At 42.3% G+C, this 18,036-nt stretch overlaps 1 protein-coding gene across 1 annotated transcript in view; it reads left to right on the forward strand.

The window, feature by feature from the left end:
• The first annotated feature begins 12,665 nt into the window (after nt 1-12,665).
• caln2 (calneuron 2) overlaps nt 12,666-18,036 on the forward strand; it is a 56,585-nt gene continuing 51,214 nt past the window's right edge. Inside the window, exon 1 of the mRNA XM_060935161.1 lies at nt 12,666-12,781. Within this exon, the coding sequence (XP_060791144.1) occupies nt 12,667-12,781 (115 nt within the window). The 5' untranslated portion in view covers nt 12,666. The remainder of the gene's footprint in view (nt 12,782-18,036) is intronic.

Consider the following 18,036-nt stretch of genomic DNA (forward strand, 5'->3'; position numbering starts at 1 on the left):
GTTCATGACAGTACAATTAGAAAAAGACTGCGCAAGTATGGTTTGTTTGGAAGGGTTGCCAGAAGAAAGCCTCTTCTATCTAAAAAGAACATGGCAGCATGGCTTAGGTTTGCAAAGATGCATCTGAACAAGCCACAAGCCTTCTGGAACAATGTCCTTTGGACAGATGAGACCAAAGTGGAAATGTTTGGCCATAATGCACAGCGCCATGTTTGGCGAAAACCAAACACGGCATATCAGCACAAACACCTCATACTAACCATCAAGCACGGTGGTAGAGGGGTGATGATTTGGGTTTGTTTTGCAGCCTGGGCACGTTGCAGTCATTGAGTCAACCATGAACTCCTCTGTATACCAAAGTATTCTAGAGGCAAATGTAAGGCCATCTGCCCAACAGCTAAAGCTTGGCCACAATTGGGTCATGCAACAGGACAATGATCCCAAACACTACAGCAAATCTACAGCAGAATGGCTGGAAAAAAAAGAAAGAATCAAGGTGTTGGAATGGCCAAGTCAAAGTTCAGACCTCAACCCAGTTGAAATGCTGTGGCAGGACTTTAAGAGAGCTGTGCATAAACAAATGCCCTCAAATATGAATGAACTGAAGCAATGTTGTAAAGAAGAGTGGGCCAAAATTCCTCCATAATGATGTGAGAGACTGATAAAATCATACAGAAAACGATTGCTTCAAGTTATTGCTGCCAAAGGCGGTTCTACAAGCTATTAAATCATGGGGTGTACTTACTTTTTCACACATGAATTCTGCATTTTCACTTAATTTTTGTTAAATAAATAATAACATGGTGGAATCTGTTGTGTGTTGCTTTACACCTGAGGTTAGATTTGCATAATTTTAGGACCTGGGAAGGATCGGATGATTTTTTTGTTATGTCTTGATTGGTAAAACCATGTAACTGGAAGAGGGTGTACTTTCTTTTTCACATGACTGTACATACCTACATACAGAACATACATGAATATAGCAATTAGGGCTTGATGTTCTTAGAAAAAAAAAAGCTTTACTTTGGAACTCTACAATACAGAGTTTTCTTATCAGAGAGGTTTTAATCTAGAACCCCTCTACAGAGTCAAGAGAACCCATTTTTCCATGTTCTTTCTTTGTTAATTTGCTACTCATTTGTTTGGTGGTAACCCAAATCTTTCCCAACAAATGGCTCAGTTGTGGTTCGTGAATATGAAATAGACATTATTATGCATAGAACATTATATGATTAATGGAATCAATAAAATGTATAAATTCAGAGTCTGTGTGATTGGAGAGAGTTCTCCACCATGTAAGATAGGCGCATCCAAATCAATAGGTCATGCAGAGTACAACAGAAAAAAGCATCTGGATCTCTATCCATGTCTGTCACAGTAAAATTTAACTCTGTGTGAAATTCAGGCTGTTCCACTCTTGTCTCATGCTGTTGTGTTGTCTCTATGTGAAGAGAGTCCAAGTGTGGGCATACCATAAAAGCACCCTTCTCCCTCCTCATGAACTAGCTGTTCGTGTCCATATTTCCATTTCTGGAAGCTCTGAGATAAGACCTCAGCTCAGTTCTGTGTCAGACCCTTGACCAGAGGTGGTGGCTGATTATTTTCATCATCCGAAGTAGGAATGGTGTGCCTCGCTTTCTTTTCTGGGCATTGTGTGCTGCATAATATGATGCAATGCTTTGTTGTTTCTGTTTCATCTTAACATTTTTTATGCTTGTGTCACACATTGGTGTTTCAGCCTTGCATATGTACGGCGTATCAGGATACGTGGCAGTAAGAAAGGAACGTCACAGCATCGCCAGCTTACCTAGCTAATACTCTAGGATGCGTAACACCATTTGCTTGTACGCCAGGATGCAGCATATTTTTAAGTCTGCACTTAAAAATCTGTAGCACATACGTAGTAGCTTTGATACGTCACACATATGTTCACTTGTATGCCGTAAAAACGAAAGCTACACAGCGGGAACATTGCTCGAACACCTATTACGCCGTGCGAACGTTTTAGTTGACACGTGTCTGATGAAGGTGGCTGGCTGGGTGGATGCGGCTGATGTCTTCCCTCTTACCCTTGCCCTTTTGGGTCCTGACTTCTTCGCTGGCATGATGCTTTCTTGACTACGACGAATGACAACGAGTGCAGCGTGAACGCTGCAGATATGCCGTAGGTACGCAGCAGCAACGTCACATGTAAGAACGAAATGCCACGCCAACGAAATGGTTACACTGCGGCAATGCATCATACGCCACGCATACACCTCGGTATGCCATAATTTTACGTCCCTTGAACCTCATACAAACCCCAGATACGCCACACATATGCTGTGTATGTCACAGGACTTTAATTTTGGACAAAATATGCCTCATTTCTTGGCATTTGACCCACACGCTGCTTACGTGGCAAGATACGAGACAGTGTGACACAAGCATTAGCTAGCAAATGTTAATGTTTGCTGGTTACAATATGCCTCCTTGGCTGTTAAAAATGGTTGAAAATTGAAAGAGGCAAACTGGATTAATCTTGTCATTCATGTCACTGTTATGTATTCTGAGATGCTTTTCTGCTCACCCTGGTTATAAAGAGTGGTTATTTGAGTTACCATAGCCTTTCATCAGCACAAAACAGTCTAGCTATCTCTCATCAACAAGGCATACACAGAACTGCCACTCAGTGGATACTTTTTATCCCCCACCCAAACGAAGTTAGGCGGGGGATATAGAAATGGGTTTGTTCTGTCCGTCCGTCCGGTCACGTTTTCGTTTCTGGGCCATATCTTTAAAACTACTGAAGATATCTTCATGAAACTTTGTATACATATCAAGCAACATGTGAACTGGTGTTTTGCTATTTTGGATTTTTTTTTTAAGTATTTTTCAAATAGATTTTGACTTAGTTTCTAAGAGCAATGTTCATTTCCGGAGCATATATCCAAAACTATTCAGGATACGGATTTGAAACTTGGTATACATGTTAACAAGATGATGTAGATGTGCCTTTTCATACTAAGAAATTTGAGAAATTTTAATTTTTCATGTCTCCATGGAAACAATTTCTGACTTAGTCTCTCAGGTTAGTCTTAGGGGTAGGTTTTGTTTCCGGAGCAGAACTTGAAAACTATAAGTGGTATAGTCTTAAAAGTTGGTATATGTGTTGATTAAGTAATGTATATGTGCCTTTTGATACTAAGAAATGTGAGAAATTTTAATTTTTAGCTCACCTGGACCAAAGGTCCAGTGGGCTTATGCCGTGGACTGCTGAGGTCAGTGTAAAGAGGTAGGGTTGGTTTCCTGCAGCAGAACTTGAAAAATGTGACAAATAATATCTTGAAACTTGGTATATAGTTGGCATATAGGGCGGGGGATATAAATAACTCTGTCTTCTTGTTGTTTTTCGCACTAATCTGTGTAAACTCTAGACATTGTTGTGCATGAAATTCCCAAAGGGATCAACAGTTTCTGAAATACTCAAACAAACCCATCTGGCACCAACAACCATGCCTTGGTACAAGTCACTGAGAACATTTCCCCCCCCCCATTCTAATGTTTAATATGAACATTAACTGATGCATTTGATCTGTGACTGCATGATATTATACATTATTTATATCAACATTTTCTTTTCATTGAAAAAAAAACCTTCCAGTTGATCTCACTTCTGTTTTAAATCTGAGTACAGACACAGACCTGTGACGCACTAAACAGATATAGACTGTAACTGAATACCAGTATAGCATTAGTTCTCTTAGGCAATAACATATCAAATTGCAATAACATATCATATCAGGCAATTGCAATCAAAAGTATTCAACCCCCTCAAGACGCAACGCAGTCTGATGATGTAACTAAATGTAATGAAAATATATCAACCAAGGCTTTAGTAAACAGTCAAAGAAAGTTTATTACTTTATGTTCAAGCAATTTTGAGAATGTAATGTTGCATTTTCTACTGACAGTTTAAAAGAAAAATCATTCTCCCACAAATGTCAATGTGCAAAATTATTCAAACCTCAAAGTTAGTATTTTGTGGAGCTTTCTTTATCCTGTATAACCTTCAATAAATGTTTCCAGTTGGTGCTCACAAGCTTCTGAAATCTCTCTAGTGGGATCTTTTCCCATTCAAAAGTTTTCCATGTCACCACAGCTTTCTTTAAATCCCACCATAGATTCTCGTCCATCCATCCATCCATCATCTATACCACTTATCCAAAAGGTTTACAGGTGAGCTGGAGTCACTATGACATTCCAGAACCAATCCCAAAAGAAAGCTTTAGTTGACATGGACATATGCTTGTTATCATTGTCTTGGTGGAAAGTCCAATGATCACAAAGCTTCAATTTACCCACTAGGAATCCCATTCTTCTCCTAAATAGTCTGGTCTTTCAAAGAGTCCATGAAGGCAGTCTAACATTCAAGACTGCCAGTTTCTGAAGTAGCAAAACACCCCCACAACAGGACTGACCCCCCTCCATGTTTGACCATGGGGATGGTGTTCTTTTTGTCACAAGCCTTGCTCTTTTTATGCCAAACATGCCATTGATCCATGTATTCAGACAGTTCCTGCTTAGTTTCATCACTTCATAGAACTTTGAGTTTTCCAGAGCTGTATAGGCTTGTGCAAGTTCCTTTTTGCATATTTAAGTCAGCTTTTTATGTGCTTTTTTCATGATCAAGAGTGCAGCGAGCTGTCCAGGAATGAAGTCCTTGCTTGTGTAGTGTTCTTCTTAAAATGTTCACCAGTACTTTTGTTCCTGCCTTCATTGGGTCATACTGCAAGTCTTTGGCAGTAATGTGTTTTTTTTTTCTCAGCTGTTCTGTTCTGTTCTGTTCTGTTCTGTTCTGGGTTAAATTGTGCTCTTTCTTCCATGTCCAGGTCGGTTTGCTGCAGTACAATGAGTTTTAAACACATGGTCTCATACTGCCAACTATGTCTCTTGGAACCAGGGACGTTTCTAGCTATTGAAAAGACCAGAGGCTAAGTCAAGTTTTCCTGGGCCTTGTATTTTTTAAGGGAGATTGGCATAGATCGGTTGGGAAGGTTATATCTAACTTTACAAGAAATATTATCACCCACACACATTCAAAGGTTATGACATCTTCATGACTGATTTTTGCAGTGCTCTTTTTAAGTTTATGGACTCAGTTTCTGTCTCCTTAAGTTATTATCAACACACATAATGTCTCAGGAAACTGAGGCATGTGTCAATTCACTATTAAATATCACTTGTAAAATTTATCATCAGTTCAATAAAATATATAATTTCTCACTCATATCTCTCTCCTTGAGGACCACAAAGACAATTTCTAAGCTACATTATTACATTACAACATTCAAAATCCCAGATGACATCCCACCTCACAAGACTATGGTCATATAAATATGTCTTCCAAGTTTCTCTCACAAACAAATGCACTCACAAACACACTCTATATATATATATATATATATATATATATATGGGCGGCACAGTGGTGTAGTGTAGTGGTTAGCACTGTCGCCTCACAGCAAGAAGGTCCGGGTTCGAGCCCCGTGGCTGGCGAGGGCCTTTCTGTGCGGAGTTTGCATGTTCTCCCCGTGTCTGCATGGGTTTCTTCCAGGTGCTCCGGTTTCCCCCACAGTCCAAAGACATGTAGGTTAGGTTAACTGGTGACTCTAAATTGACTGTAGATGTGAATGGTTGTCTATGTGTCAGCCCTGTGATGACCTGGCGACTTGTCCAGGGTGTACCCCGCCTTTCGCCCGTAGTCAGCTGGGATAGGCTCCAGCTTGCCTGCGACCCTGTAGAACAGGATAAAGCGGCTAGAGATAATGAGATGAGATGAGATGTGACTAATATGCTAAAGGATAGCTATGGGATGGTCATCTGGCTGGTTCTGCGTAGGCTACATGTAGCATTAAAACATATGATTATATTATATCAAGGCAACTATTGGTGTCTACATGAACACAAATTGTTGTTGACCTGTTAAATAAACTCAGTCAGGGCAAACAGACCCCCATTGTAGATATTCATTAAACCACTGAACTTTTGAGCGAGCCTGGTACACTAATCATAGAGAACCCAATGCTGTAAATTCACCATGACCAGGCTACATGGAGCAGGTTTTGTGCATCAACATAATTCGATAGGTTACATTGTTGATACATTCTATATATACACCCACAGTCGATGACTTACCATCTGTTTTCATCTTGAAAAATCCAACAATAGTGGATTGTTTTTTGGAAGTCATCTTCCGACCAGTTCTGAATGTTAGTGAGTACCAAAATATTGAATGTGCACTGTGCAGTGCTCAATTATGTCCCCCCACCTCCATCTTCGGACTCTGCAAGTCAAATTCCGATCTGTTTCAGTCAGTTGTTTTCTATTAATCTCTTAATTATTTTGAGGGTGGAAATACCCGGGGCTAGGCTCAAAATACCCAGGGCTATAGCCCAGAGTGATGGGAACTAATGATGCCACTGCTTAGAAGGGTCTGAGATATCATCTTGCCTTTTTGGTGTAATAAAATAATTGATTCTCTTAGCTTCTGTGAGGTTCTCGTTCTGTTAGCTTCTCGTATGCGAGCACTTGGTGGCTGGGCCTTTGCCCACGGGGCCCGACTGGGCTCAGCCCGAAGCGGTGACGTGGGCCCGACCTCCTGTGGGTTCACCACCCACAGAGGTAGCCGTAGGGGGCCCGTGCAGTGTGGATTGGGCGGCAGTCGAAGGCAGGGGCCTCGACGACCTGATCCCCGAACACAGCGGCTAGCTGTTGGGACATGGAATGTCACTTCGCTGGGGGGAAAGAGCCTGAGCTTGTGCAGGAGGTTGAGAGGTACCAGCTAGAGATAGTTGGGCTCACCTCCATGCACAGCTTGGGCTCCGGAACCCAGCTCCTCAAGAGGGGCTGGACTCTCCACTTCTCTGGAGTCACCCATGGTGAGCGGCGGCGGGATGGTGTGGGCTTGCTTATAGCTCCCCAGCTCAGCCGCCATGTGTTGGAGTTTACCCCAGTGAACGAGAGGGTCGCCTCTCTGCGCCTTCGGATCGGGGAGAGGGCTCTTGCTGTTGTTTGTGCCTATGGGCCGAATAGCAGTATAGAGTATCCGGCCTTCTTGGAGTCCCTGGGAGAGGTACTGAGAGGTGCTCAGACTGGGGACTCCATTGTTCCACTGGGGGACTTCAACGCTCACGTGGGCGACGACAGTGACACCTGGAGGGGCGTGATTGGGAGGAACGGCCTCCCCGATCTGAACCCGAGTGGTGTTTTGTTATTGGACTTCTGTGCTAGTCACGGTTTGTCCATAACGAACACAATGTTCGAGCATAGGGGTGTCCATAAGTGCACGTGGCACCAGGACACCTCAGGTCAGAGGTCGATGATCGACTTTGTTGTCATTTCATCTGATCTCCGGCCCTATGTCTTGGACACTCAGGTGAAGAGAGGGGCTGAGCTGTCAACTGATCACCACCTGGTGGTGAGTTGGATCCGCTGGCAGAGGAGGAAGCTGGACAGACCTGGCAGGCCCAAACGTATGGTGAGGGTCTGCTGGGAACGTCTGGCCGAGCACTCTGTCAGGGAGGTCTTTAACTCCCACCTCCGGGAGAGCTTCTCCCCGCTTCCGAGGGAGGCGGGGGACATTGAGTCTGAGTGGACCATGTTCTCTACCTCCACTGTAGACGCAGCTGTTCGGAGCTGTGGCCGCAAGGTCTCCAGTGTCTGTCGTGGCAGCAATCCCCAACCCTGGTGGTGGACACTGGAAGTAAGGGATGCCGTCAAGCTGAAGAAGGAGTCCTATCGGGCCATGTTGGCCTCCGGGACTCCTGAAGCAGCTGACGGGTATTGGCAGGCCAGGCATGCTGCAGCTTGGGCAGTTGCGGAGGCAAAAACTCAGAACTGGGAGGAGTTCGGTGAGGCCATGGAGGACTATTGGTTGGCCTCGAAGAAATTCTGGCAAACCGTCCGGCGTCTCAGGAGGGGGAAGCAGTACTCTGCCAACACTGTTTACAGTGCGGGTGGGGAGCTGTTGACCTCGACTGGGGACATTGTCGGGCGGTGGAAGGAATACTTCGAGGATCTCCTCAATCCCACCGTCATGTCTTCCATTGAGGAAGCGGAGGCTGATGACTCAGAGTTGGACTCGTCCATTACCCAAGCCGAAGTCACTGAGGTGGTTTGCAAGCTCCTCGGTGGCAAGGCACCGGGGGTGGATGAGATCCGCCCTGAGTATCTCAAGTCTCTGGATGTTGTGGGACTGTCTTGGCTGACACACCTCTGCAGCATCGCGTGGCAGTCGGGGACAGCGCCTCTGGAGTGGCAGACTGGGGTGGTGGTCCCTCTTTTTAAGAAAGGGGACCGGAGAGTGTGCTCCAATTATAGGGGAATCACACTTCTCAGCCTCCCCGGGAAGGTTTACTCCAGGGTACTGGAGAGGAGAATTCGGCCAATAGTCAAACCTCGGATCCAGGAGGAACAATGCGGTTTTCGTCCTGGTCACAGAACACTGGACCAGCTCTATACCCTTCATAGGGTGCTTGAGGGTTCATGGGAGTTTGCCCAATCAGTCCACATGTGCTTTGTGGATCTGGAGAAGGCATTCGACCATGTCCCTCGTGGTATTCTTTGGGAGGGTGCTTCGGGAGTATGGGGTTCGGGGCTCTTTGCTAAAGGCTGTCCGGTCCCTGTACGAACGGAGCAGGAGTCTGGTTCGCATTGCCGGCAGTAAGTCAGACCTGTTCCCAGTGCATGTTGGACTCCGGCAGGGCTGCCCTTTGTCACCGGTTCTGTTCATAATTTTTATGGACAGAATTTCTAGGTGCAGCCAGAGGCAGGAAGGAATCCTGTTTGGGAACCACAGGATTTCATCTCTGCTTTTTGCAGATGATGTTGTCCTGTTGGCTTCTTCAAACCAGGACCTTCAGCATGCACTGGGGCGGTTTGCAGTCAAGTGTGAAGCGGCTGGGATGAGAATCAGCACCTCCAAGTCCGAGGCCATGATTCTCAACCGGAAAAGGGTGGCTTGCCCTCTTCAGGTTGGTGGAGAAGTCCTGCCTCAAGTGGAGGAGTTTAAGTATCTCGGGATCTTGTTCACGAGTGAGGGAAGGATAGAGCGTGAGATCGACAGGCGGCTCGGTGCAGCCTCCACAATGATGCGGTCGCTTTACCAGTCCGTCGTGGTGAAGAAGGAGCTGAGCCAAAAGGCGAAGCTCTCAATTTACCGGTCGATCTACGTTCCGACTCTCACCTATGGTCATGAGCTTTGGGTAATGACCGAAAGAACAAGATCGCGGATACAAGCGGCCGAAATGAGTTTCCTTCGCAGGGTGGCTGGGTGCTCCCTTAGAGATAGGGTGAGAAGCACAGTCACTCGGGAGGAGCTCGGAGTAGAGCCGCTGCTCCTCCACATCGAGAGGAATCAGCTGAGGTGGCTTGGGCATCTCTTTCGGATGCCTCCTGGACACCTCCCTGGGGAGGTGTTCCAGGCATGTCCCCCCGGGAGGAGGCCCCGGGGAAGACCCAGGACACGCTGGAGGGACTATGTCTCTCGGCTGGCCTGGGAACGCCTCGGTGTTCTTCCCAAGGAGCTGGCCGAGGTGTCTGGGGAAAGGGAAGTTTGGGCTTCCATGCTCAGACTGCTGCCTCCGCGACCCAGCCCCGGATAAGCGGATAAAGATGAGACGAGACGAGCTTCTGTGAGGGCTCGTGTTTTCTTTTCCATGTTTGCTCCTCCATTCATGGAGGGATTTATACTGTGCATGTATCACAGATAAGCAAATTGAATGTCATTATAGAATTCCCAATGACCTGATTGTGTTTAAATACCATTCTGTAGCCTTGCAGACTAGCAAGTGATTTAAAAACCAGCAGGGTTGAATAATTATGACATGACTGAGCAAAAAAAAAAAAGAAAAACCTATGGTGGTGTAGTGGTTAGCACTGTTGCCTTACAGTAAGAAGGTTCTGGGTTCAAGCCCAGTGACTGACAGGAGCCTTTCTGTGTAGAATTTGTACGTTTTCCCCATGTCTGCATGCGGGTGCTCCAGGCCCCCCCGGTGGCCAAGTTAACTGGCTACTTTAAATTGTCAATATGTGTAAATGGTTGAGAGGAGAAAACCTCTATAATAATCCAGTAGAAGGCAAGGGGAATCCACTACTGTAGTTCTTCCCTAGAAACTTTAATGGCTGAAGCTGTCAGAGCAGACCTACCATCAGGAAGAAAAGTAAGAAGTTATCATTTTACTCAAAAGTATGACATAATACGTTTTCTCTACTAATTTTAAGGCCATTGTAAAATATCCTAGGGCTTTAGAAACGTTTGACTTTGTAAATTCTTACAGTCTCAGTGGAAGGGTGAATAATTTTGAGTGCAACTGTAAGTGTCAGAGAAGCTCTTTCAGGGAAGATAGAAATAATCCAAAGGAGGAATCCCCAGGTTTATCCCTCATTCTGCTACAAAGATCGCTAAATCCCCCTGTCAGAAATATTGACATTTGAGGCAGAGGTTTAGAGCAGCTCGATAAAAAGCTTCCCCACTGTGGTCACTATGAAAGTGCTTTGTTGACTATTTCTTTTATTTTTGGCCAGTGTTCCAGATACTGTAAGAAGAGTGTGTGTGTGTCTTAATATTTTTTGTTGCACGTGATACTACCACGAACTTGGCAGTCTCTTAATCTTCAGCGAGATGTCCAACCACCAGCCAGGCAGATGGCTGTATTAAGCACTGCTGTGGATTTGTGCAGTGGTCTAAGATGAGTATGAGAGTCACACACTGAACCAGAGTCTCTAGAGGATCATGCATGGATGACTTCTGGTTCTATAACTCACAGAGACAGACATCGGGGAGGAGGGAGCAAACACATACAAACACTTAACTAAAAACAGAAGAGCTAAGACAAATATGTGTTGTAATTTATTAAACACAAATCATTTTCATGAATTAGTGCTTTTTTTATTTAAACTGTCTTTTGTCATTGCCCCAGCAATTATTTTTCCAAATCCTTGTTATCAATTAATTGTTTATAATTGACGATGTTGGGTGGCACAGTGGTGTAGTGGTTAGCACTGTCGCCTCACAGCAAGAAGGTCCTGGGTTCGAGCCCAGCAGCTGGTGAGGGCCTGTCTGTGTGGAGTTTGCATATTCTCCCTGTGTCTGTGTAGGTTTCCTCCGGGTGCTCCGGTTTCCCCCACAGTCCAAAGACATGCAGGTTAGGCTAATTGGTGGCTCTAAATTGACTGTAGGTGTGAATGGTTGTTTGTCTCTATGTGTCAGCCCTGTGATGACCTGGCGATTTGTCCAGGGTGTACCCCGCCTTTCGTCCATAGTCAGCTGGGATAGACTCCAGCTTGCCTGCAACCCTGTAGAACAGGATAAGCGGCTACAGATAATGGATGGATGGATGGATGGAGGGATGGAATTGATGATGTTTTCATGTTTAATATTAGATTTGTTCAGTAAGTTGTTCTTTAGCTTAGCCCTATCATTTTATTCAGCAAATCGATGTCATTGTTGTTTTACTATGTATTCATATATTTGCTTGTAGCAAATTCTATGTTTGTTTTTCCTGGCTATCTAGTTGATTAATTACTTAAATTATTAAGTTTTTTTTTTACTTTATACTTAATATAAGTTGACCCTAATATTGTCATTTTTATTTTAACAAGGGGAGACCCTCGAAAAACCATCAGGTTTCAGGCCTCCCCTGCATGTCTTGTATTTGTTATATTTTGTTAAGCCAATTTTGTTCTTGTATGTGCAATAAACAAACAAACAAACAAACAAACAAACAAACAAACAAACAAACAAACAAACAAATATCTAAGGACCATTCTCCAGATCTGCTCAGTCAAAGAAAGCCTTCAGACTATTGAACTTTTCTTGTTCTACCTTAGAATGTGTATGTTCTGAGTTCAAGGGTAAGCCGTTAATCATTTGACTGGTTTGTGGCCAACTAAAGACCTGGGCCTCGGTTATAGAGATTAGGAAGATGAATTGAGTGACCAAGTGGCATCCACTCTTGTTCTGAGTTCCAGGACCTGGGACAAACTACTGCTGAATTACTGACCTGGCCTGAGTTTCCCAAAAGCATCGCAGTACAAAGATCATTGTTAAATGGTAGAACGAGCAGCACAGAACGAGCAGCACAATGAATACTCTCTCTCCTAGTTAAGATGCTCTTAGCGTTAAAAGGCTTTTGGGAAACCCACCTCTGTCTGTGGCACAGTACCTAAAGCAACTGGCACCAGTGAGTGTATTCACACATGCAACTTCTCCACCACTCTCTAGCCTTCATTTCTGAGGATTATAAAAGGATTTCCAGCCACCAAGAGAGTTGTTGTGTTTTGGTAGGAGGCAGTGATGGCTGGATGTGATTTCAAATGTGAGACTAAAACCCTAATATCAATATCTCAGCAAGAAAACTGTTAGGGTTAATAATGCTACACGAATGATACAATCCCTCAGCTTCACTTCTTCATATCATTCTGTATGTTTTTCTTACAGCTAGTAGTGGTGTTGTGCTTGGTTCCACAAAGGAACATAAAGGTTGCTCAATTGTAAGGTTTTAAGTGTTGCACCATGGCTCTGATTCTGTGTGTAGTACGTCATTGCTTTTTGTGTATGTGTATATCGTATGTTTCATAATGCCATGTGTGTGTGGGTGTATGTTTGTGTGTTTTAGGGTGAAGATGCCTTTTCACCATGTGAGAGCAGGGCTGCTGTACACAGACAACTTCCTGGCCCACTCGCTCTCTGAGATCAGTGACGAACAGTTAGCACATATCTCCTCCGAAGAGCTCGATGGTGAGTGTGTGTCTGTCTGTCTGCCTAGCTGTCTGTCTGCATAGCCAGCCCTAGCCTTCAGTATTCTATACATTAAACAGCAACGGTTTAAATGAAATCGCCTGGTTAAATTTTATCTTGCTGATTTGCAAATATAGTAGAACATTCATCTTTCTGAATGCCATATATTTTTGCCTTATACTTTTTGATGCTATTATATAAAATATTTCTCCAAATACGATTCTGCTGAATGTAACCTGCTGGCCTAAGCTGGTAGCTATACACTTACCTTGCTTGTTAGCTATATTAGTGTTGGGACTCAAGAAACCTTAAGACACCAGTCATGTCTTTACTTTTGAATTCGGTTGAGATACTAGAGAATATTATTTTCATTTTGTGACTGTAGTCAATAATGTGATTTTTTTTAAATCAAATTTTTTAAATTTAATTTCATTAAAATAGACAAAAATATTTTAAACCATCTAGATAAGTCCATTAGTATCATTTTAAAAAGACATTCTATATTTTATATTTTTGAGATTTACACTGTACACATCGTGTTGATGGTTGTGTCAGCAATGTGGGTGTTTTTCTGCATTTGATGGATAGTGCCATGAGATCACTACCTCTGTCTGTCTATCTGCCTGTCTAATGCTAGCTCCATATGGATAATGTGAAAATAAAATAAAAATAACACTGTGACCGATCTTAATTTGGGTTTCTGACAAGAAATTTTCAGTCAGTAAAATTTTATAGCCTTGTAACAAGCTTATTTAAATATTAAATGACAATATAATTCCTACAGTCATTCTACGCAGAGGGAGGGGCTGTTTAATTTTCAAACTTTGGGGACCGGCGAAATATGTGCAAAACTCCTGTAGCCTGGTGTCTGTGTTGTGTTTATCTACACTTTTCTGACCCTATATACACTCACTGGCCACTTTAATAGGAACTTGTTCTTGATTCTAAGATTCCTGTTCTTGGCTGCAGGAGTGGAACCCAATGTGGTCTTCTGCTGTTGCATACTGAGATACTTTTCTGCTCACCACGGTTGTAAAGAGTTGCTATGAGTTACTATATTCTTCGTGGCAGCTCAAACCAACCTGGCCATTTTCCTCTGACCTCTCGTCAACAAGATATTTCCCTCCATAGAACTGTTGCTCACTCAGTGTTTTTTGTTTTTTGCACCATTCTGTGTAAACTCTAGAATCTGTTGTGTGTGAAAACCCCAGGAGATCAGCATTTTCTGAAATACTCAAACCAGTCCATCTGGCACCAACACCCATGCCACAGTGAAAGTCACACTTTAAAGTGCATATCACGGGTAAATTCAGGAGCAAGATCAATGTAATTCTCCTATTTTATAGGCAAGGCAAGGCAAGTTTATTTATATAGCACATTTCATACACAGTGGCAGTTCAATGTGCTTTACAGAAGTAAAAGCAGAACAGTAAACAATAGAAAATAAAATTACATAAAATAATTGAAGAAGAAAAATAATAAGAATTAAACGATAGTAGAAATAAAATAATAAAATGAAATAAAAGTTCAAAAAAGGAATCAGCCTCGAGATTAATTATTATTATGGGTTTAACTCATAAAGCGCGCTCTTCCCGTGGCTCTTCCACAAGGATCACCAAAAATCGTCCCGCAGACAAAATCTACGAGGATCACCAAATAAAATCGTCCAAATAAAATCGTCCCGCAGACAAAATCTACGAGGATCACCAAAAATCGTCCCGCAGACAAAATCTACGAGGATCACATAAAGCGCGCTCTTCCACAAGGATCACCAAAAATCGTCCCGCAGACACAATCTACGAGGATCACCAAATAAAATCGTCCCACAGACAAAATCTATGAGGATCACAGTAACAAAGAATTAAAGTAAAAGTAAAATCATTAAAATCCAAGATTAAAAAGAAATTAAAATAAAGAAAGTAAAATCATTAAAATCAAAATTAAAAGAAATTATGTTAAAGGAAATTAATTACTTAGGTAAAAATTAATCAAGTGAAAGCATCTGAAAACAGCTTTGCCTTGAGCCTGGATTTAAAACTAACAACAGTAGGAGCATTTTTGATATCATCTGGAAGTTGGTTCCAAAGCTTAGCAGCATAGCAACTAAAGGCTGCTTCACCACACTTCGTTTTGACAGCTGGTATTACTAGCAAGTTTTTCTCTTGTGATCTTAGAGACCTAGTTGGTGCATATAATTGAAACATATCCAATAGGTAGCTGGGTCCCATCCCATTTAATGTTTTAAATAGAAGAAGTAGTGCTTTAAAGTCAATTCTATATTAAACTTTGGTCAAATATCTGTCACATTTTGCATTTTGTGTAATTTTTTTACCTTGCACAATACCAGAAAAATTCAGTTGAAATCAAGCCATTTGAGGCGAATTGGTCCGCCTCTGAAAAAACTTGGCATTTGGATTTCCCGACAAACATTGATTTTCGTGACGTCACGTGTGGGACGCCTCCCTCTGAATCCTACGTCAGCGCTTGTTTGTTTATGAGAAAACAACCTGGTGGTTTTCTGCAAATTTCTTCAACGTTATCACGTAATTATTAAAATGGTTAACAGATGTATTGTAGGAGGGTGTAGCAACACCAATCTTGATGGGATTAGTACTCATCGTTTCCCACATTGCGCTCAGGTGACAAGTCCATATTTCAATGCAAAATCGCTAGCTGCTAAACTTGGTCTACACAGAGACCAAGGCTGTGCACTGAAACCTTGCAAGCTCTCGCAGCCTGCTGGCGCTTCCGCAGGTAACGTCACGAATCTGGCTCCAGACTCCCTTGGGATTTTTCCAGACACGTTTTGTTATTTTATTTTTTTCTGCTGTAGACAGATGGCCTTGTGCAAAATTACCCTTCTGGATGAGTGTGTAAAGGGACATACTTTCATATAAAAAAAAATGAATTTGGTCCAGGATATGCACTTTAAGATCACAAGTTTTCCCATTCTGATGTTTGAAGTGAACATTAACTGAAGCTCTTAATTTGTATCTGCATGATCTTATGCATTGTGCTGCGGTCAAGGGATTGGCTGATTAGTTAACTGCATAAAACAGCAGGTTTAAGGTGTGCCTAATAAAGTGACCAGTGAAATAAATAAATATATATATAATCACTTTACCTGATCAGTATCTTTCAACCATTTTTAATGTGATGAAATCACATGGATTGATATTGATGAAAAGAGTAAGCAACAATATCTGAGCAGAAGCCAGTCTTCAGTACACAGACAAAGCTTCACTGCATGCAAAGCTTTGTTTTGAAGAGCATGACTGTATCACCTGATTAGACAGGTCTGTAGAAAGCTGGAGGAGTTGAAGGAGAGTTGAGATCGCCTCATAGGCCACGTTAATGATGAGATTCTGAGATTCCCGTAGGCTTTGCCAGGAGTAGGAAGGGCTCTTATAATCACAGCACACGGCACTGCCACTCCACTCCAATCATGTCACTGGGGTTTTTTTTAATGGGCTTTTTTTTAAAGGTAATGAGGAAAAGTATGGGAGCTGAGTGGAGACATGGATGGTGTTCTCGTTATTTGTGTTTTCCATGTAGAGAATCTTCTCAAAAAGGAGCTGTGAAACAACAACAAGCAGCACAAACAATTCCAACAATGACAGTTAGTACATATTTGCTGGATGTCAGTTAATCAGTTGCGAGCATTCTGATTTTGCAAACTCCCAGAAAGAGTGAAGCAGGTTAAATTTGATCATCACTAAAACTGTTTATCAAACAAGCTTGCTCACTTCCTGGTTCTAAAAATAGAGTAAAATATTTTACCTTAAATTAGCTAGCTTTCTAGCAAATTTGACTACTTGATTATGTAATACAATAGATAACATGACATAACATTATTTAATGAATACAGTTCTGGTTTTAGTTGCACAGTGCAATAGTTTACTTTACATTAGCTAGCCCGCTAACAAACTTAGCAGTCTTACAACTGTAATTACACAAGACAATTGTTTACCTAACATTAGATAGCATACAATGACACTGGGTTTAATCTCTATGGACTACCTAGTAACTTGATAGCAAAGCTTCAATGCGTGCAAAACACAATTGCTAGGGTTTTATACCATGTGCCTTGGTTTTGCCATACAACACCACTTCTTTATGATTTGCATTGGCTTCCAGTTAAGTTTAGGATAGATTTTAAGATTAGCACTTTTAAGTGCATTCATAATATGGCCCCAGTGTATCTTTCTAGCTTGCTAACTTTCAAGTCTAACTCAGTTTATAGTCTTAGATCCAACAATAAGTTCCTCCTGCAGGGGTGTAGCAGGAGAGTCCTGGGGTGCCTGTGACCCCCCCCCCCTTGTTGGGCCATACCTTTTTTCAAAAGCCACATAAGAATATTAGAAAAGTGCCCACTGTAATTTTTCTAACCTTTTTTTTTTTTTAACTAGATTGTCACCTCAGCCTCATTAGGGTTTCTATAACCTTGTATGGACTTCCTGTGGTTTGGGCTCGAAAACCCAGTTCTGTGTGAGCACAACACGATCACACTAGAAAGCATGGTCAAGCTGCCAGTGTAGCTGCAGGCTTTTTAGTTGCGAATTACGAGTATTTCCTCGTGTCAATAATTCGCCATGTCAAAACAAGCAAAACTTTCCTCCTTCTTTCAGCGTGAAAAGAGGTAAGCAATTTATTATATATATTTTTTCCATCAAAGTTGCATTTTGTGGCTTTGAAGCTAAGTTTTAGTGCCGTTTCTAGAACACAACATCAAGAAAATGTGGAAGAAACAGCAATAATGGAAGAGCCGGTTTCTAAGCTACCTAAAACTAGCAATGGTAATGATTTTTTGTTACATAATGTACTCAGGCTGCCAGTCAGTGTGTGACCCCCCCCCCCCCCCCCCCTTTGAAAAATCCTAGCTACGCCCCTGTCCTGTCAGCGTCAAACTTTAGAACTCTGCCTACTCTCGGTGATACAGCTTTTATGGCTGCTGTACCAAAACTATGGATCGCTTTGCCATATAATCTCAGATGCACAACTGATTTTAATGTTTTCAAGAGTAAGCTAAAAACAGTCCTTTTCCGGCAGGCATTTGGATGAATGAACTCATTTTTAAATTTTTTAAAATGTAGGTATGTTTATTTTATACATTATTATTATTATTATTATTAGTTATATTTAGTAAGCAGTTTTAGTTGTTAGGCACTTTTGAAAACTGTATAGTTGAATTTGCGCGGTATGAATAATAAGAAGAAGAAGAGGAAGAATGGGGTGGCATGGTGGTGTAGTGGTTA

Source organism: Neoarius graeffei, chromosome 12 (genome assembly GCF_027579695.1).
Source record: "Neoarius graeffei isolate fNeoGra1 chromosome 12, fNeoGra1.pri, whole genome shotgun sequence".
Classification (NCBI taxonomy): Eukaryota; Metazoa; Chordata; class Actinopteri; order Siluriformes; family Ariidae; genus Neoarius; species Neoarius graeffei.